Source organism: Heloderma suspectum, chromosome 2 (genome assembly GCF_057233095.1).
Source record: "Heloderma suspectum isolate Gila_16-S chromosome 2, 16-S_ref, whole genome shotgun sequence".
Taxonomy (NCBI): domain Eukaryota; kingdom Metazoa; phylum Chordata; class Lepidosauria; order Squamata; family Helodermatidae; genus Heloderma; species Heloderma suspectum.
The window spans coordinates 229,996,853-230,019,232 of record NC_139459.1 but is presented as its reverse complement, the minus strand read 5'-3'; the positions used below and the strand labels follow the sequence as shown (position 1 = coordinate 230,019,232).

The window sequence follows — 22,380 nt, the reverse complement described above, 5'->3', positions numbered from 1 at the left end:
GCTGCCAGTCAGAGCAGACAGTGCTGGGCAGTTTCCCCAAGGCCTCATACAGAGTTTTTTCCCAGCCCTGCTGCCCAAGATCCTTTTAACTGGAGATGCCCAGCATCAGATATGGCACATTCTGCATACATCCCCCAAATATATTCCTGGTTGAAAGGAAGAATGTGGTCAAGAGTGCATCCATAACCATTATACAAGCTGGGCAGTTCAGCATTTGCTTCTTTGGTTGAAGGATAGTAGATGATGATGAAGATGAAGAAGAAGAAGAATTGCATATTGCCCAACTGGCAAATGCCCTTAAGGTGGTTTACAATCATAACAACAAAATAACCATAAATAAAAATACAACAATAGAAGTATCAAAATACTACAACATTAAGTATTTGAAACATTAAAAAATATTTAAAACATTGAGAAGCCAACAGTTAAATTAATAAAGCAACAGATTAAAGGTTCAATGCCGATTTAAAGAGGAAGGTCTTAACCTGGTGTCCAACCGTCTACAGTGAAGAAGCCAGGTGGATCTTCCTGGGAAGGGCATTCCACAGATGGGGCTACCTTATGGAAATAACTAGCCACCCACTCTGGTGCAGCCACACACCACAGAGATGGCATTAAAAATATACCATGCACAATTAAATACCAGCATGTACAGAAAATCATTTGCTGAGTATTTTTGCTCATTTTCCAGAACAGAGCAAAGCACTTTTCATCCAGTCTTATAGCCTAAAATCTAGACATCAGTTCCGAGAATGAACCAAACTGAATCTCTCAGAAACTCCCTCTGCAGTCTTGCTATACCTTAGAATGCAACTTTTTTAAAATGCAAGGACAGCCCCTTTCCCCACTGCTACCACTGCCTTACTCGATGCCATGCCAGCCAAACTCATTGCAGTTCCCATCAAACCACAGGGGATCTTCTCCAGGGAGTTTAGAGGAGTCTCAGGCTAGCTTAGCTGCATAGGAGGAACAGCAGGCCAGTGTTCCAACTTGCTAGTTAGCGACTTGGGCTCCAGAAAGTGGATGCAACAGAAGGCCATGACTAGGGATGCCGGAGAATCTGTGAAGGATTCAAACCAGTTCAGATTTCTATGAAACTGACCTGCAGATTCTACAGCAGATGAGCTTTTGCTGAGGCTCACAGATTCTGCGGACGTGCAGACCATTTTTTAACTTGGGGAGATTTGTGCAAATTTGCACTTGCGCTAATGCTCATTAGCACAAGTGCAAACTTGAGCAAGTAGAACAAAACTCTCATACATCCCTTAAAAAATCCAATTCGATCAATGAGCAGATGATGGAATGAAAGATGCCCGACAATCCACAAAGCACAGATAGAACCGATTTAACAAAATCCATACATCACTAGCCACGACCCCTTTCCTTCTGCTCTGACATGGCAGCAGTGTTGCCAGAAATGTGAGAATTCTTCAGGTGTGGGCAACTTGTGTCCCTCCAGAAGTTTTGACCTACAACTCCCATCAGCCCTAGCCAACATAGCTGATCTTGGGGGACCGTGGAAATTGTAGGCCAAAACATCTGGAGGGACACAAGTTGTCTGCCCTTGGTTTACATAGAATGTGGATAGTGCTGGAGGAATGGAATGAAGGGTTGGAAGGATTCTGCATATGGGGAAAGGGAAGAAAGAGCAGAGCAGAAATAAACCCCCAGGGATGGGGAACTTTTTTTTTATCAAGAGCCATTGACCCACAGGAGGAACAAATTGAGTGGGGGTCACAATCATTAATTGTGTGATGTTACTTGTATATAAATACCATATACCAGCCTTCCCCAACCTGGTGCCCTCCAGATGTTTTGGACTTCAGCTCCCATCAGCCCATCTCCCCATGGCCAATGCTCAGGAATCCTGGAAGTTGTAGGCCAAGACATCTGAAGGGTACCAGGTTGGGGCAGGCTGCCATAAATAAATAAAAATATGGACTGGGGTGCTGCCATTTCCTAAAGCTCTGGCTATGCAGGTGGGGTCCAGTGGCTAAGAGAAACAATATGTAGCTATCCCTGGAGAAGGAGAGAGGTGGGAAGACACACACCTGCTCTATCAATCAGGGAACATTTCCGCAAGAGCAGGAAAGGCAGGAAGGGGAAGGTTGGCTACTGCTGCCGCAGAGTGCCTTTCGGCAGCAGCACCCTACCTGCCTCTTTCCTTCTGTGGGGAGGGAGGAGCTCCCTGGAAATGCCAGGGGGACAGGTGGCATTACGTGGGGGGCTGCCTCGAGCTCACTTTAACTATGTTAGGTATGAGGGTCAGTGGATAAGCCTGGGATCGCTGCTGCCTGAGGGGAGAAGTTGCTGTGGAACGTGGTGGCAGCCATGGCTGCCTCCAGGCATTCTCCTCAGGGAAGTGGGTTATGTGGCATTTCTCAGAGAGAACGATGCAGGAGGAGGCTGTTAGAGCCTCTTCACTCACCCCCGCCCTTGTTGAAAAGAATTCTGAGCAAAAAAAGAAATCTTCAGACTCCAAAAAATATTTCAATAACATTTATCTTTTTAAAAAGAAAAACCCATGAGGCTGTAGAATTGCCTTCCTCACCCTGGTGCCCTCCAGATGTGTTGGACTACCACTCCCATCATTCCCAACGAGCATGGCTGGCACATTGTCTTTCTCTCTGAGAGATACCACATAAACTACTTCCCTTAGGAGAGTAGGCAGCAGTGATTCCAGGCATATCCATTGACCCTCATAGCTGGCTAAGAATTATGGGAGTTGCAGTCCAACACATTTGGAGGGCACCGGGTTGGGGGAAGTTTGTTTGTTTGTTTATTGCATTTATACCCTGCCTTTTTTCCTCTTGCAAGGAACCCAAGGCGGCTTACAGTATCCTCCTCCTCTCCATTTTATCCTCACAACAACAACCCTGTGAGGTGGGTTGGGCTGAGAGTCTGTGGCTGGCCCAAAGTCACCCAGTGAGCTTCCATGGCCGAGTGGGGACTAGAACCCAGATCTCCCAGCTCCTAGTCCAACACTCTTGCCACTACACCACACTGGCTCTCTTGCCACAGAACAAGGATTTCAAATACTCTGACAATGATGTTACACATCCCAGTTGCCTGTGGACTTCTAGTTGTGTCTTCTGAAGCCACTACAGGAGCTCCGGCCTCTGTCATTCTTCTCCTAGATAGCATGTCTCCTGCTACTCTGACCCCGCCTGACTCTGCTCCTGTTTACCCTTTGGATCTCATTCTTATGGTGGTCTTGTTGCTGCTGTCATGTGGTCAGAGCTCAACACAAATATGGTAGCAATAATCAGAGAAAATGTTTGAGAACACCAACAACATTCATCGTATTCCCCATGGTTCCATAGAGACATTTCTATTAGGAGGCGGCTGGTTGGGTTTGCAAGTGTTTTCACTAGAAGTAGAAATGGAAGAATTTTGATAAGGAGAAGGACTCATTGTGGCTTGTTGTTTAAGTATGGAATTGCTTCCACGTGGGTTAACAGTTAGACCGCACATAAACAGGAATCCAGGAGCACGTAACTACTAGAAGGCAGAAAACGTATCCAGATGTGTTTCCACTGAGGACTCAAGAAAAAAGAAAAACCACCCCTAAATCATCATGATGGAGTTATTTACCTGTCCAAGTACTAGCAGAGGCAGCGCTTTTGCTGAGGCCATGGAGGCACCTCTCCAATGCATGGTGGATCCTGTCCTCTGTGCACGTTGTGTGCTGCATTTTAATTCATCTCCTGGACACAATAAACAAATAAAGCAAGTTAGCCACAGCCAAGTGAGGACACACATCAAGCCCAATTAGAAGAGTTCATGCCCATTTTTCTAGTTGGTGTTCTGGTGTCCATCACCTTCTTGACTTCATAATCTAGGATTTAACAATTGCAGAACTGAACCAGAATGGGGAAACAGCTCCCTTCAGTTGGATTCCTCACATTACCCAGTAGGCAAGGTTGCAACAACAAGAAACTAAACGAGACCCCTACAACTCTCAGTGCCCTAAACATTCAAAAGGTGTTAAAGATTAAAGGGGGGATAAGGATCCACTGCCACACTGCAGGCTGCCATTTCATGTCCCATTGTCCCTTCTCCCTTCCATGCAACTCCATCTTTTGCACCATCAGGCAGTGATCTCTGTTAAGACAGCAAGGACCTTGGTTCATACTGACATGGGAATCCCAGCCCATCAGGATCATTTAATGCCACTACCGCTACAGAATTTTCCAACACACTCTGGGTCAGTCAGAGACTCTTTCTGGCATTTCTTCCCCGGCTAGGAGGACATGGAATCCAAACTGCAGGGCCACATGAATCGTACGGTGACCTGAGGAAGGTCCATTCTCCTATATCTTGGCAGGATCCCCTGGGCCAAAACATTATTGACAACCTGTGTATGTTAAGCAAAGAACACCTCCATGGGAAAGGTCCTTAGAGGACAAGCAACATGTTTGGCAACCAACACATCCCAGTGGCTTAAAAGGTCTAGATGAGTTTTCACCACCCTGGCACCTTCCAGATGTGTTGGTCTGCAGCTGCAATTCCCAGCATTCCCAGCAGCAGGCCATGACACCTAGGAATTATGGGAGTTACAGTCCAACACATTTGTAGGGCACCAGGTTGGGGAAGGCTAGTAATTTAATAAATAAATAAATAGTTTAGACACAAGGCCAACCTTCTATGGGCAAGGGTACCACTCTACAGGAGGGATGCTACACAGAAGAGATGATGTGCACCCAAAGACCCCAGAAGGAAATACATTCAAACGGATCTGCTCATCCTCAAATCCTCTCAGTGTCTTGATCACATTTGGGGGTGAACGTCATGAGGGAAGTGGTGATTGAGCAAGGGACATGACTCATACCTCCAACATGGCCCAGAAATAGTCTTCTCTTATGTCAGCTCCTTACAGGACACCACAAAGTGTGATCAGCGGAAAGGGGAGGTTTTCCTTCCCCAACTGGCTTGACCAGTCAGGAAGTCCGATGAGCCCTCACAGCAAATTCAGTCTCACTTACAACCATTTGTGTAAGCAAGAACTGACAGCAGGGTTAGAATGTGAAGCAAAGCTATTCCCGTAACTTAGAAAGCCACAGGGTACATATTCCGCTTATGTCATGATTTCCTCACATGATCCCAAGGGACTCCTGCCTTGATATAAACTGAATGCACATGGTCTTCCTGGGCCATCTCCATGGCAAATGGAATTGGACCTGGCTCAAGTATCATGCAGACAAAGTATGGGAGTGTTCAGGATCGTGGCTTCAGGGATGGAGGTGATGTCATTTTGTGCCACACTATTCCTGTCCCCCCCCACCACCAAAAACAACCACAGCCAACCCAGCATCAGTTGCACTCTGCTTCCTCAACATGTCAGGAGGAAAAATGGGACTGTGACAAACAACTGGTGGAGGGCTGAGGATATAAGTGGTGTGGTTACCAACATAGCGCAGTGGCACGGCACCTGCACTGCATGCAGAAGGTCCCTGGTTCAATCTCCGGCTTCTCCAAGCAGGGCTAGGAAAGAATCCTGCCTGAAACCCTGGAGAGCCCCTACCGGACTGTGTCGACAATAGTGGGCTAGATAGATCAGTAATCTGACTCTGTATAAGGCAGCTTCCTAGGTTCCACTTGGCCACATCGCGCACCTCTCCAGAGATCACTTGGAAGGGGCCTATGTACCCCTGGAAGCTGACAGTGATGAAATTTAAAGCAACCACCTTTCTTGTTGCTCTTTGCATTTCAGAAACTCCCGCCATGCAAATATATAGAAACACACCACTTAACTAATGCAGTCCACACTGTGCCAGCAGCACACAGGCCTACAAAGCCAACTAAGCATGGTATCATCACACCACCCTGAAGTAACAGCCTTTCCACTTCCATAGCAAAGCTGGCTGCAACCTCAAACAAGCTTTCCAGAGCTGGTCTATGAAGTTCCGGTCTCCAGCGATTTCCTGATCGGGAATCCTTCCTAAGGATAATCCTTAGGGTTATCCTTCAGTTCTGCTGCCATCTTTCAGAAAATGTGGAATTTGGCCATATATAATCTCCCAACTAATTTCTCCCTGCAACATCGAGGTGACTCAATATTCAACAAGCATGACTGACCAGAATTCATTCTGTTGCTAAACTGAAGGCAACTGTCACCACTTGGTCCTTTTCTTTATGGCCATGTCAGATCATAAATAAAACTGAGACAAGTCTATGTACCTCTTATTTATTGATGGGGCCATTTATTAAACTTTTTTTATTTAACAGTTATCCATGCCTTGTTTACATCATGCACTATTGCAATGCACTCTATGTGGAGCTACCCTTGAAGAGCATCCGGAAGCTACAATTAGGGATGTACGGATTTTGTTAAATCTGCTCCCTTCTGTGTTTCGTGGATTGTCAGGCATCTTTCGTTCCATCACCCACTCATTGATGGAATCTAATTCTTTTAGGGATGTATGAGAATTTCGTTCCATTTGCGCTAATGCACATTAGCGCTAATCTGCGCTTATGCTGATGTGCATTAGTGCCTGGGTATATTTGTGCAAATCTCCCCCCAAAGTTAAAAAAAAATGGTTTGCAAGTCCACAGAATCCACGCGACTCAGAAAAAGCCAGTCCGCTGTGGAATCCACAGGTGAAATTCATAGAAATCCAAACTCATTTGAATCCATGGTGGATTTCTCCAACATCCCTAGCTACAATTGGTGCAAAAAGCAGCAGCTAGGCTGCTAATTATTGGAACCATATTGCAACTGTCCTGAAAGACATGAACTGGTTGCCAATTGCTTTCCAGCTTAATTCAAGGTGTAGGTTTTAACTTTTAAAGCCCTAAATGGCTTAGGACCTGGCTATCTAAGGGACCACCTGTCTCACTATGAACCTGCCTGGTTATTATGATCTGCAGGAGTGGCCCTTTTGAGGGCACCATTACGCACAAAGGCCCATTTGTCAGGCACACACAAATGGGCTTTCTCCTGTGTCTTGCCCAAACTGTGGAATGTGCTCTCTCAAGAACTCTGATTGGCCGCCACTCTCTTGGCCTTTAGAAAGCATGTGAAGACACATTTTTTTAATCTAGTCTTTTAAATGATGACATAGTTTTAATGTTGTAATATTTTACTGTTTTCAGTGTTCTTATTTTTGTTAAGGTTTTATCATTTTTAATTGCTGTGTAACACCTTAACAGCTTTTTAGCAAATAAGGCAGTATATAAATGATGCTGTTGTTGTTGTTGTTATAATTATTATCAACAACAACTTTTTTCTGCAGGTTGTTCAAGCTGAAATGAGAGTTATGTAGGAAAATAGGACATAAGTTCAAGAATATAAAGTGTGGGTGGGGGAAACCATAGAGGCAGTTTCTTCTACATATGACAAGTGTTGACACATGAAGCAGCCTCAAGGGTAGATTCACACATAAGTTGTCATTATTCAGGGACTGCAGCATTAAGCATTGAGTCGCAGGTGTGAAACAACCTAACAGCTAAAACGGTGCCTTCATAACATCTCACAGAGAATACGCTATTGGGCAGTTTATCAAGTGAAGAGATGCCAAGACATGTGCAAATCAGCATTAAGCAGGAGGAGAAACATTTCGGGGTGGCAGGGGGGGCGGGGCAAAGTGAAGAATGGTTACACCTTCAAAACAGCCACAGAGGTGGATCTTGGAGATAAGGGGCCTATTTATAACTCACCTGTACATGTTATTCATAAAAAAACAGGAAGACCAAGAAGGTACAATGAGGCCCTCTGAAAGCAGCTTATCAAAAGGATCCAAAAGACACAAGGTTTGACAAACGTCCTTTTGCAATGCTCAGACCAAACCATCAACACACAACTCTGAGGCTATTTCCTTCACGGAGCAGCTTTTTAAAAAAACAATGTGGGACAGGAAGTGAAAAGTGCAAAACAGAAGCTCATTTAAAGCCTCTGGTGGTAACAAGATGCAAGCCCCTATACACAGCTTGTAATGAGCTGCTCTGCTCAAAACTATGGAAACGTTCCATACGCGTGTAAGGGGAGCCATGACAGAGGTCTACAAAATTATGCACAGCGTGGAGAATGTGGATCGGGAGACATTTTTCTCCCTCTCTCAAAATACTAGAATCGAATGGGGTCATCCCATGAAGCTGATTGGTGGGAGATTCATGACAGATAAAAAGCACTTCTTCACACAGCACATAGCTAAAGCATGGAATTCACTAATACAAGATGCAGCGACGGACACCCATTTTACTGGCTTTAAAAAGGGCTTGCACACATTCATGGAGGGGAAGGCTACCAATGGCTACTAGTCCTGATGACTATATGCTGTTTCCAGTATTGGAGGCAGGATGCCTCTGTATATCAGTTGCAGGGGAACATGATCGGGAGGGTGTTATTGCACTCATGTTCTGCTTATGGGCATCCCACAGGCAGCTGGTAGGCCACTGTGGGAACAGGATGCTGGACTAAATGGGCATTTGGTCTGATCCAGCATGGCTCCTCTTATACTCTTATGTTTCATAGGCTTATGGGAGAGGCAACATGGCAGCCATAAAATTAGAGGACTACACTTTTTAAACCAACCAACCAACCAACCAACCAACCAACATGTGCTTGAAACCCAAGAGGGCATCACATCTGAATCAGGCGTTAAATATCAGTTTGCTTCTGGCAAGTAAGAACTACATCCAGCAGGGCCAGCATCAAGGGTAGGCATGGTCAGGCACCTGCTGAGGGCCCACACCCCAGCATGGGCCCACTGACCTGCTCCTCCTCTTCACCACTGCAACCTGCTTGTTCACCTGTCTCTCACTCTGGCCAGACCATGGTGGCGATGAGGAGGAGGAACAGCAGATGCCACGTCCTACTTTCTCCCTGGCTCTCTGCCTGTCAAGCAAGCAGGTGATAGCAATGAGGAGGAGGAGGGAGAGCAGCTGGTGACAAAGAAGGTAGACTCACCGAGGGAGGGGGCCCATTGAGGTTATCTTGCTCAAGGGCCCTCAAAAACCTGGAGCCAGTACTGACACTCGGGCAAGGAAGCTTTCATGAATGGAAAGATATTTGGTTCTCTCCCCTTCCACCCACCCCTTTTAAGTCACTGATGTGCAGCAAACAAGGTGTAGGTAGGAGGCTGAGTAAATTCTGTGGACTTATTTCCAAGGCTGTTCAGTGGATGGAGGAGCTTATTGCTCTGCCATGTACAGTCACAAATGCGAGAAGCTAAACATCACTAACATGGGTGGAAGGAAAGAGATTAGCCAAGATTTCGCTCTTTCTGATCCTAGCCGTACAGGAACTCCGAATAATGAGGTCTGAAAAGTATTCTTGGCTGCTGTTCCCTTTCCCAGGATATTTGACAAAAACTCAGCCTGTTCTAGAAGCAACAGAAACACCGTGGTATTTCGACTGGCATTTGCTGACCACAATCACATGCATACAGAACTACTTTAAAATTGTAGATCTTTTGTTTTAGGATTTCATGTTTTATCTACAAACACATGCACACTTGGACATCTTGGCTAGGGCAACCTACATGTCTGGAAGTCACATCAATAGCTAGTGAGCTTGTCCACTGGTGAACATCCTTCTCAGAAGCAGCACTGGCTCACTGCCAACCATGTTGCAAGAGATGTGATCAGATGTGGCCAAAGCATACACTCACAAAAAGAAATGCAAAAATATAACTCCACATGGAGCTTCAGGATCCCGTCCAATACAGTATCATTTCTCTTCTCATCACCATTTATTGTGAATTTATTACCCTGCCCTACACGAAGAAGATTCTCAAGGGCCACCACATTAATTCATTCATTGCATTTATATCCCGCCTTTTTTCCTCTTGCAAGGAACCCAAGGCGGCTTACATAATCCTCCCCCTCCTCCATCATTTTATCCTCACAACAACAACCCTGTGAGGTGGGTTGGGCTGAGAGTCTGTGACTCGCCCAAAGTCACCCAGTGAGCTTCCATGGCCGAGTGGGGACTAGAACCCGGATCTCCCGACTCCCAGTCCAGCACTCTAGCCACTACACCACACTGGCTCTAGTTCTTCATTCGTCCTGCTGCTTAAATGGACCTCATCGAAGACATCTAGATAAGACTATAGAGAGGTTTAAGAAGTTCACAATGCCAAGTGTGGACTACCACAAAACAAGAACCAGGCACAAAAGGCAGCCAAACCACCCTCCTCTCTGAACTTAGACCAAGAAATCATGCACACTAGAAGTCCACAGACCCCTAGCTGAAGGTGTAGTTGTGTGAACAGCATGCTGGGCTGGACCCTTGGTCTGATCCAGCATGGCTCTTCTTATGTTCTTACGTTATAATTAAAAAATATACAAGAGGGTGTGTTAATCTAGAAATGTCTAAGGCCACAAAAGGCAATGAACTGGAAGTAAGTCCTAACTCTTCTCCTCCAATCTGACCAAAGAATTGGACTAAAGTATTCCAAGTGTGGCCCAAAGCCCCCCTATACCTGAACAGTGCATTCCATGCAAATAGAATCAACACACACTGCAAAATATAAAACCTATTCCACTAACAAAAATGAAGGGTTTATAAAGGTAGAGAATTTGAGATTGTCTTAATGGCAACATCTAAAATCCCATCTTCTAAATCAGAGATTTACTTAGAAGAACCCATAATCACCAAAAAGGTCTCCCTATGTATCCCTGTTGCTGGAAATGCATATTTAGCAACTTGGCAGTGTACAATTCTGAGTCTAAACTCTGTAGCATTGGACTTTTTGATTGCACATGATTAATACAATCTATTTCCTAATTCCCTAGGGTATTTTGTTTAAGTTCACTTTCGTTAACCCTCCAGGTATTTTAGACTACAATTCCCATAATGCATAGCAACTGGCCATGGTGACAGGGGCTGATGGGAGTTGTAGTCCAATCTGGAGGGAACTATGTTGGCGTAATGGAACCAAGTAAGTAGTAGCAGTCTTGAAAAACCAGACCAGTGAGGCATATATAAAAATGGGTGGTGCTCAGTGCTTCACAGGATGGCAATTTCTAAATTATCTAAAAGGGTATATGCTATCATCTTCTCGCATGCATTTGTCTAGGGCAAACAGCAAAGACCAAACTCAGTTACTAAGAGATAAAGCTGATTCTTCCCCACAAGTCAACTAAGTTTATTATTTATTTATTTGACTGGATTTTTACCCTGCCTTTCTGTGAAGAAAAATGCATTCATGGTGGCTTACAATCATAAATAAAATAATAAAACAATGCATTAAAACACAATAAACACACCATTAACAGAATAAAAACAGCATCCAACCCACTAGTACACCAAAGGCCTGCGTGAAGAAAGAGGTCTTTGCCTGCTGGCAGAAGGACAGCAGGGAGGGAGCAAACTTAACCTCCTATAGCAGGGAATTCCACAGCCTTGGTGCAGCAACCAAGAAGGCCTTCTCACATGTAATCACCCAACTTGTATCTATTGACACATTTTCCCCAGATTGCCAGCATGCTGGAATATGCCATACAATGCAGTTGACGAAACATGACCGAAGCAATCTCAGTATGCATATTGAAGGCACTGTGCTTTTCTGGATTGTTGTCTTGCAAACAGCTTTGTTGATCTTCCTGGATACACATGCTGTAAGCAGAAATAAATATCAGCTGATGAGCACCATGGAAGGGCTGCTGTTAGTTCAGAGAAAGCACCTCTCAGTATGGATTTGTAGAGTGAGGGAGGTGGGGGCTGAGATATTAGCACTATGAAAATATAGATTCTCCCAGGAATAGTACAGATTGCTTGAGCTCAGGGCATCAAACTCATCTCGAGCATAGATGACCCTCCAGTTTTGAACTCCTTGACATTCTTTGTGCTCTTTGGGACAAATCTTTAAGTCTTTTCTATTTTAACTCAAAATGAAACAGGCTCATGAGGGCAAAAAGTGTGGATTTGAGAAGCTACCCATGAGTATATGTCCTGAGCTATGGATTCTGCTATTCCACAAAAGCTCAGAAAAGCTGAAGAGTGAAGTACACAGACTTTCCTAGGGACTCGTACAAACGTACGAATCTGCCTTATGCAGAGCAAGACTATGAGTCCGTTTAGAAACCATGCAAAGCATGTGCTCTCCACCTCTGAGCTATATAGTCCTTACCCACTCACCACAAGGACCACAGCAATATGTATTCATTCAACAGCTTACCAAGTTCTGCTACCTAGCTAGCCACTGCTCTTCGAAACTCACCACTCAATTGCTTCTGAAAAAAAACCAAAATAAAAATGTCACTATTAAAAGGGGTGGAACAGCGGCTACCCTGGAGAGACGAAGTTAGTGTTCCTCAGCCCAAATTAGTGTGATGTTCAGAAGATGTTGCAAATCGAAAACCAAATTATTCAGAAGTGTGAACTGTCAGAATGAGCACGTATGTATTACGTGGAAAGAACTCAACCTGCACTAAAAAGAAAAAACACACACACACCCAGGAACGTAAATCTTTTGCTTCATTATTCCTAGACTACTTCATAGCCATTTTGTCATTGAAAGAAAGAAAAGAAAAAATAATGCAAGGAAAGCAGTAATTGAAGTCCCATCCCACCCCCTGCCGCAGAAGAGAAACTAACATTGGGACAATTAAGAGACCCTATGCAAGGTAAGAATAAGAGTCTGCAACACCATCCCCCCCCACACACACACACACGCACATGATCAACAGGAAACAACAGATGGACAGGGCCTGCAAACGGGAAAGTTTCAATTAAAAGGGGCATGAGCCCTGAAAACCCTCAATATGCTTTGCCTTTTTATTGACTTATTGTAACTTAAAAAAAAATCACTATAAATCAAGTTTGAAAATATACAGGAGGCCAACACAGAAAAACACTGGACTGCAACCATTTGACAATGACATCATCTGGATTCTTGGTAAAAAGCAAGGAAAGAAAGGGTGGCAATTCCAGAGAAAAATGGCAAGTATAGAAACAACATATTAGGCTTTTGCCTATAAACACTCACTCTCTCCTCCCCTTACCTCACAATCTGTCTTCAATCTCTACTAAGTTATTGCTACTACACACACATTAGAAGAGTCCAGTTTTTAACCTCAAAACAAACCAATTAAACTGAGTATCTTGGTACAAACAAGGCTTTTTTTGTTGCCCTGAGAGGCAGGCTTTTCAGTGCAATCACTGTTCTGTTTCTGGAATACAAAGAAATGCGTTCATCTCCAGCAACAACTCCATTCACATCCGTGGTATATTACTAAGATTTAACCTAGCTCAAAAGGCACATGATAACAAGACAGTGCACAGGGGGAACTTCTCCCTGGCCTGCACTTACACATGTAGGGGGATCTTCCCAACAATGGATTCTCATGGAATCAGCTTTGGTCCATCAGGGACACATGAAGCAAGAAAAGCCGAGTGTACCATAACTTAAAAATCTGCTTTTCATGGGTCCCACAGCGCTTGAAAGCAACATACTTCCGGGGTGGAGGGGAGTTGAACTTAACATCATCAGACTGGCAGGTAATGCTCAACCAATGAGAGAGGTTTATTTTCTGCCCCTGTCCAGGTCCCCCCACCATGTTATTATCCCTGATAGCATCTGAAGCCTCCCCATGAGAGCTCCCCACTAGCGCAATTTCACCCTATTCCAGCCAACAGTCAAGGAGTTAGAGATCCCACCCCCTCTCTCCTTTTCCAGGGAGTAAATACAGGGACCTAGCCACTTCACCCATTGACAGTCTGCAGCCTGTGTTGTCCAGTCATAAAACTCCAGTTGCACACGTCCAGGGAGTAAATATAGCAATCTCGGTACTTCACCCATTCTCAGTCTGCAGCCTCTGTTGCCTGCTTCCCCACCCCCATTGAGAATCTTTTCCCATTGAGCATCTTTTTCCCATTGAGAAGATTGGAGCAGTGCTGTTTCAAGTACTAGCTATCTAGCAAGAGGAGGTAGCCAGGAGCAGGAGCCTGTAGCCTTGGTATTTCGCTGTATCGATAGGGCAATACAGTGAAAACTAAACAATGCAGGAGAGGGACAAGAGGCGGTGGCCAGTAGAGGCAGCAGCAGCAGCAGAGAAGCAGCACCCATTGAGAATAATAGGCTCACTTCCCTCCACAGCCCCCTTTCCGTGCTCAGTGATATGTGAGGAGACCACCAGTTACTTCCCCAACCTGGTGCCCTTGGAAAAAAAAGTGATGTGGAGAAAATTAAATTAAAAATTAAACTGGGGTAATCAGCTGTTCCCTTATTTCCAAGTAGGGATGCTGAGCTTGTGTTTACCCTTTGGCTGGAGTTCTGCTCTTTGCTGAAGTGCGCTTGAGGGCAATAAGTTCCCTGAACCCCAACAACCACCATTCCATAAAGCAGGGATGCAGCAGGGAAAAAACAAAAGGGGCGGCCCATCTACAGTGATGCAACAGCAGAATGCCCCCCCCCCCCGAAAAAACACACATAAGAAGCTGCATTTAATTCAGGGGTATGGGGCACACTGCACTAGAAGCAGGAGGAAGCCAGCTTAAAAGGAAAATGCGGCAGAAAACCCCTCTGAAACAACTCCAGATTTCCAGGTGGAAACGACTGTTTTGCTGCAGAGTGGCCATAACAGCATGTGTCCCTAGCCACAGCAGCATTGGAGAAAACCTCCCATGTAGACGGGCCCATACTGGGAAGCAGCCCACCATGAACAAGTTATATACCATTTGGCTTCATTGGCAGCAGCACCATCACCACTCCCTTGATGCATTTTTGCAAATTTGGTGAACTGAGCTGTGATGATAAACTTAGTGTGGACACCATATGCAAATCAGTTCCAGAACCCAACTTGAAAGGGGTTTTTTGAAAGCTAGAATGCACAGTAGCAGAGACTGCGGCAACTTTGGCAAAGTCCAGCAGCTATAACAACCGGTGTCACAGATTTGTTTCATTCATGTACTTGCAGCTGGGGTGGTACCCTCTAACAAGCAGTAAGTCAGACACACAGTTCAGTCGGACAAGGCCTTGACAACAACCTATGCAACCAATACCTTAGGATATTGGTTGCAGGAGGATTTCTAAGGAGGAGTGCCAGAGCACACCATTCAAGCCTTGGAGCATATACACAACATTCACCAAATAAAGAGCTGCCACATGGAAGCATGCTGTGCAGGCTTTGGCGGAGGGGGCGATGTTGGTAGCCCTCCAGCGAGACACTTCAGCAAGCACAGGCTGCATTACCGCCTCCTTCTTGCTTTCACATGCTGGCATGAAGGCCTTTTTTATTTTATTTTCTGGTTCCAGTTCTCCATGGATCAGGCAGCATGATCAATTTAATCAGCTTGATCTAGAAAGCCACCAGAAGGGACTGAATCAGGAGGAACTATCTACAGCAGGGCTGGGTAACCTTTTTGGCCTGGAAAGCTGCACATGGTACTGGGTCGGCATCCACATGCACAAGCTCATGCGCTCTTCCCCCCACCCATGCACCTTAGCACTCAGGGATGGGGAGACGTAAACCTCCTATCTCTGCCCACTGAAATGGAATCGCTTGGGGGTGGGGAGGTTAAAGCCTCAGAGACTGCTGTTTCTCTGACACCATTACCGATGGGGAAACAGCCATCTCTGCTGCTTTGCTATTGCTGAGGGGCAGGGAGGCTAAGCCCACCTCCCCCACCCCTGCAAGCCCAACTGGGAGTGCTGTCCTGGCACTGCTAATAGCAGTGCTTGAATAGTGGCCTTTTCCCTGCTACCCACCTGAGCAGCAGCAAAACAGGGGCAGGTTTCTCAGGGGCTGCACAGAGGGCCAGATGTGGGCTACGGGTTGCCCACCTGTGATCTGCAGGATTTCAGCAAGGCCATTTGAGACCTGCATCAAAAGGAGGAAGATCTTAACCAATTTGTAAAATAGCTCTCATGATCTACCCCACAAGGTTGCTGCAGGATCACAATGACTCCCTTTTTCACCCACTTCCTTCCCCACCTTCCCCCTCCTTTTCCCCGTGTCTGAGTCTTTCATTATCTTTCACTGATCTCGCTCCTCTTCTTGCAGCTTTTCCTCTTTTCACGGAGGGAATTCAAGCGGAACAAAACAGGGTAATTTGATAGCTTAATTAGATCTGCGACCTAATTAAAAACGGAGCAAAGGGCATTTAGTGCAGGAGATGCCTTGGAGGTTCACAGCATCATGTAAAGAGCTCACAAACTTCCATGAAGGAGCAATCTCAATCGCAGGATAAAAGCTCTGTGTGAAGAAAGCCTGTTTCTTCTCCAGATTGCAATGAAAATTCCTCATATATAACATGGCTTCCATATTTATTTAGTATGACCTCATTCAGGTTTTGTAATCATGCCATCAAGAAGTTTTGCTTTAAATATCATTTAACATTTAACAGCAGCATGGTCGCAAGCACATCTGAAAGTGAACATGGTGGTGCATACTACATTGTGGCCAACGTAGGAAGTATGAGGCTTACGAGGGTTTCTTAGAAATGTACCACTCCAATATCCAGTTGGAGCCATGGCATCCGGCAGTGACTTGTGGAATGCCGCAGGTTGCTTATCTCAAACAGCTGGGAAAAGGTTGAGAAACCTTTTTATCTTCCCCTAGAATTAAAAGGGGAAGCTTACAGTACCATCCGGATGAAATCTTGGAAGAACAGCTGCTTCTGCGAAGAAACAGAGGGGCTGAAATCACTGGAGTGTCATATACTGAACGCTGTTTGAAACTCCTAAGCAATTAGGAGACACAAGGACAAACAACTCCAAATAGCATTTCTGAATTTAAACTACCAGCAATATCGGAGGACTTGGATTTAAATCTGCGTAAGTGTTTGGGTTTTTTTTGTTTTTACAATTATACTTGCTTGTTGTGCTTTGGAAAATGGAGGATGGCAGTACCAAAGGAAAAAAGGAAAGGCTTGAAAACACCACCTACCCCCCCCCCAATTGCTTCCTCAGCAAAGGTTTCTAGAAATGCCGGAGATGAAGAGGAGTTGCTTGCTTTGATAAAAACTATGTCTTCTCAGCTACCAGAGCAGTCAAAGAAACTTGAAACAATTCAGGACTCAATTACTGCCCTTCAGGGGACTGTGGATTTAATTAATATCTCTTTTCAAAAGATGGAAACGAAGGTTAATGATCTTGAAGATCGGGATACTGCTAATGAAATGGCCATGAAAGTGTCTCACAATGTTTTGTCTGCTTGAATCTCTCAAATGGAGACCTTCACACGCAGAGTGAATCTACGTATCCTTGGTATTAAAGACGTGGCTTTAGGTTTGGCTGAATTAAACTTTTGCATGAGCTATTTGCTTTACCATCTGATTTTTACTTGATATTGAGCATGCATATCGTGTTTCCGGTTCAATACGTGGCACTAAAGGGACTTTTGGGACTGTTATTGGTCCATTTTCTCGAGTCTCCACAAAAAATTACCTTATGCATCTGGCAAGAGAACAAGGTGAGCTCCGGTGGGGACCAGCAAATGACAAGATTATGCTTTTTCATGATTATACTAAAGAAATCGCTGACAGAAGAAGGCAATTTACCAAGGCAAGAAGTTTGGCAAAGCAAATTAACCTGCAATATCATATTAAATATCTGGCTACATTTTGTATTCTTTTTGAAGGCCAGATGAAAAGATTTTTGGATCCTGATGCTGCAGAAGCATTTTTAATTGGTATTAAAACTAAACTAAGGGAATCAACTCTCTCAGCCTCTGGAGTTGGAACTTAGCCACTTTTACTGTTCTTTTGAAGTGTTGTTTGGGCTTTAGCTGATAAGATGTCTGAGTAGTATGTCAAAATAAATGTTTGCATATTTTTTTTCTTTCTCTTTTTATGTTATATTGTAATAAAGTGTATATTTGTGTGTGTATGTGTATGTATACATATAAATATATTTTAGATATATTACTTAAAATATACAAATGATTTGTTCCTGTTTTATCCTTTTTTTAACTTCTCTTTTCCCCCCTATTATTATTATTATTAATATCATTATGGGATTATTATTATTACTATTCCTTGTGGGCTAAACCTTTAATGTTTATTATACATGTTAACTGAATGGTGATTTATGGCCAATGGAAATGGAGTGGCTTCTATTTCTGTGCTATAAGACTGTTCGGATATTTGGTTTGTTCCTATTGAAGTTGAATATAATTCTGCTTTTTCTTTTTTTCTCTTCCTTCTTTTGCTATCCTCCCTTTTTTCTTTTTCTTAGAATACTGTAATGTTGGAAACTGAAGATTCTGATTGTATTGTTGGTAGTGTTTATTTTATTTATAAAAATAAAATAAAAATAGATTAAAAAAATAAATGTACCACTCTGAGGGCCACATACTTCTGCACTTATGTTCAGTTTTATCCATATGTTTCCTTTGCTGTCATTTGAAGATAAAAAAAAGGAATTGGTTGAAAACTCAAACCAATTTAATCAAGAAGGAAAATTATACCTTACTGCTTTTGCTGCAATATGTGTGGTATAAAGAATATTGGTATAAAGAAAAAGGATGACAGGAAATCCATTCAGCAGAAACTCATTGTGATCATTTTTGGCATTTACAAGCTAGGCTTCAGCAGTATGCGAACCGAGAACTACCGGAAGTACAAGCTGGGTTTCGAAGAGGCAGAGGAACTAGAGATCAAATCGCCAACTTTCGCTGGATCATGGAGAAAGCAAGAGAATTCCAGAAAAACATCTATTTCTGCTTCATTGACTACGCTAAAGCCTTTGATTGTGTGGATCACAACAAACTGTGGCAAATTCTGAAAGAGATGGGGGTAGCAGACCACCTTACCTGTCTCCTGAGAAACCTGTACAAGAGTCAAGAAGCAACAGTAAGAACCAGACATGGAACAACCGAGTGGTTCAAAGTTGGGAAAGGAGTACGACAAGGCTGCATATTGTCGCCCTGCTTATTTAACTTATATGCAGAGTACATCATGAGAAACGCCGGGCTGGATGAATCACAGGTCGGAATTAAGATTGCCGGGAGAATTATCAACAACCTCAGATATGCAGATGATACCACCCTAATGGCAGAAAGCAAAGAGGATCTAAAGAGCCTCTTGTTGAGGGTGAAAGAGGAGAGTGCAAAAGCTGGTTTGAAGCTCAACATTAAAAAAACTAAGATCATGGCATCTGGCCCCATCACTTCCTGGCATATAGAAGGGGAAGAAATGGAAGCAGTGACAGATTTTATTTTCTTGGGCTCCAAGATCACCGCAGACAGTGACTGTAGCCATGAAATTAAAAGACGCTTGCTCCTTGGGAGGAAAGCTATGGCAAACCTAGACAGCATAGTAAGAAGCAGAGACATCACCTTGCCGACAAAGGTCCGTCTAATCAAAGCTATGGTTTTCCCAGTAGCAACGTATGGCTGTGAGAGCTGGACTATAAGGACGGCTGAGCGCCGAAGAATTGATGCTTTCGAACTGTGGTGCTGGAGAAGACTCTTACGAGTCCCCTGGACTGCAAGGAGGTCAAACCAGTCCATCCTAAAGGAAATCAACCCTGAGTGCTCATTGGAAGGACAGATAGTGAAGCTGAAGCTGAAATATTTTGGCCACCTAATGCGAAGAGAAAACTCTCTGGAAAAGACCCTGATGCTGGGAAAGACTGAAGGCAAAAGGAGAAGGGGACGGCAGAGGATGAGATGGCTGGATAGCATCACCGATGCAATGAATATGGACTTGCGCACGCTCCGGGAGAGAACGCAGGACAGGAAGGCGTGGCGTGCTATGGTCCATGGGGTCACGAAGAGTCGGACATGACTGAATGTCTGAAGAACAACAATTTGAGTCACCCAACCTGAGAACCTTTCCAGGTTCCCACCCCTCAAAACTACCTCTACCATCCATGTGGGATGAGGAGAGGCCTCCAGTAGTTCCACAAAATCTAGCTCACCTTCAGGAACAGGTACCCAAGATCAAAACCAAAGGAATCTCTCTCCACTGACATACAACTGACCTTTAAGTAACCCATGGTGCAATGCTAAGCAGGTTTGGTCAGAAGTATATTCAGAGTTTACTCCCCAATAAGCAGGTTTAGGATTGCAGCCCTAGTAATAATTATGTTCCATCAGTATAACACTTGGATTTCACCAGCGGTATCCATATACACCTTAGATTAGCTGGTTTATTGCGACAGTTATTTTCATAAAGCAACAGCCTACTTCACCACGTACATGAAACTGACTGAAAGGAGGAAGGTGGCCAGGTGTCCTCTTTTATAGAGGACAGTCGTCTACTTGAAGTGATGCCAGAACACTGTCCTCTGTTTTGAAGGCACCCTCTACTTGAAGGGCTGTCTAGTCCAAGTCTGGTTTCAAGATAAAGAATCACCAGAAGGTCCTTGAAATTGCCCATCATGGTGGAACAAAATGTTGGATCTCAGGGGTTCAGAAGGGCCTAGCGGTGATGACACCACTCACCAGCCTCCTTTTCTTTCTCTTTTAAACACATTTTTACTCAGGCAGCAGATTGGCAGTGCTCAGCTTGCAGCTGTGAAGCAAAGCACTGGGTAAAGCTGCAGCTGTCCACCATCTTCATTCCCCCAGAATGCCACTGCGGCCTGATGTAGCAAGGCCCAGCGGCATCTGTGGCTATGAAGACAGCACTTGGATTCATAGTTCCAGGCTGAGTGTCACCAGCCCACCAGCTTAGTAGAAGTGAGTTTAATAAGAAAAGGGAAGGAAAGGGGAAGCCAATCCCTGCTGCGGACCACCACTTGGTAAGGGGGGGGGGGAGACAGCACCATCAGGCATCTTGCCCATAGCTTCCTCAAACTGGGCATCTACCCCACTGAATACAGTCCATATCCAAATAGGAGAGGAATTATTTGTAGTGAAGAATTCCCCAGTGATCTTTGCTCAAGCTTTGAGAAGGTCAGATGGACTGATGAACTCTAGTTCTGTAGCCTCCTGGATTAACTGGTCTCTCAATCTGCCGCATTTTAGTAGAGTGCCTTTGCAGTCAGAAACAGGGTGTCTCCAGAGCCAGAAATGTGCTGCTGCTGCTGCTCCTCCTGTACAGTCACATTTTTAAATATCCAGTTTGTGCCCCTTCTCTCATACTGTCTTGTAGGAACTGTCATGTAAGGCCAATACAGGGCACCCAAAAGCTGCTGTTGGAAGGTGGCATATTTTCTGTTGTTTCCAGACATGTAGGCGATTGATATCCTTAGACTGGCAATGCTATGACTAAACTGAAATGCACTTTATATATGCACATCTGTACGTCCCCTAAAAACCACACTGGGCCAGATCAGAGGTTATATCTCCCCTGATCCAGCCCAATCCATGCAAGGGGACGAGTGCATGCAGCTCCTACCCTGCTTACCTGGTGTGCCAGCCTCTCTTCCATCTGTGCATGTATACACAGGGACAGAGCCTCTGAATGCTGCCTACACATATGACCGTAGGTGAAAAGCACACAATTGATTTATTATTATTATTATTATTATTATTATTAATTTCTATACTACCCTATAGCCAAAGCTCTCTGGGCGGTTTACAAAAGTTAAAACATTAAAATGCAATATACAAAGTTTAATAACCATTTACATAAAAAATATATGAATATATACTAACAACATATAACTAAAAACAACTTTGAACTCAAAACAATTTTTCAACAATCCAACAACAAAACACAGCTTTATTAGATTAAAGTAGTGCGCTAACCACATGATTTCCAGCCATGTATGTATATGTTAAATGCATAGGCAGCATGCAGATGTTCCCTCCCATGTATACACGCAGAGGGGGCAGAAGCATACTGGGCAGGAGCTGCACACACTTTCTCCCACCCATACATCAGGCTAGATCAGGGAAGATAAGAGCATCCAGTCCATCTACTGCCATCTCATAGAATCATAGAACAGTAAGGTTGGAAGGGGCCTACAAGGCCATCGAGTCCAACCCCCTGCTCAATGCAGGAATCCAAGTCAGAGCATCCCTGACAGATGGCTGTCCAGCCTCATCGTGAATGCCTCCAGTGTGGGAGAGCCCACCACCTCCCTAGGGAATTGGTTCCATTGTCAGATTGCTCTAACAGTCAGGAAGTTTTTCCTGATGTTCAGCTGGAATCTGGCTTCCTGTCACTTGAGCCCATTATTCCGTGTCCTGCACTCTGGGATGATGAGAAGAGATCCTGGCCTTCCTCTCTGGGACAACCTTTCAAGTACTTGAAGAGCACTATTCTGTCTCCCCTCAGTCTTCTCTTCTCAAGGCTAAACATGCCCACTTCTTTCAGTCTCTCCTCATAGGGCTTTGTTTCCAGTCCCCTGATCATCTTTGTTGCCCTCCTCTGAACCCTCTTCAGTTTGTCTGCATCCTTCTTAAAGTGTGGTGCCAGAACTAGACACAGTACTCCAGATGAGGCCTAACCAGTGCTGAGTAGAGGGGAACTAGTACTTCCTGGGATTTGGAAGCTATGCTGCTATTAATGCAGCCCAAAAGAGCATTGGCCTTTTTTGC

The 22,380-nt window shown here is 44.5% G+C and overlaps 1 protein-coding gene across 3 annotated transcripts in view; it reads right to left on the bottom strand.

Moving 5' to 3' along the window:
• Positions 1 to 22,380, bottom strand: part of PIK3R5 (phosphoinositide-3-kinase regulatory subunit 5) — an 83,898-nt gene that overhangs the window by 38,984 nt on the left and 22,534 nt on the right. For all 3 annotated transcript variants that reach the window (XM_084838369.1, XM_084838370.1, XM_084838371.1), the window contains exon 2: positions 3,595 to 3,707. In XM_084838369.1, the coding sequence (XP_084694495.1) occupies positions 3,595 to 3,694 (100 nt within the window). In that variant the 5' untranslated portion in view covers positions 3,695 to 3,707. The remainder of the gene's footprint in view (positions 1 to 3,594; positions 3,708 to 22,380) is intronic.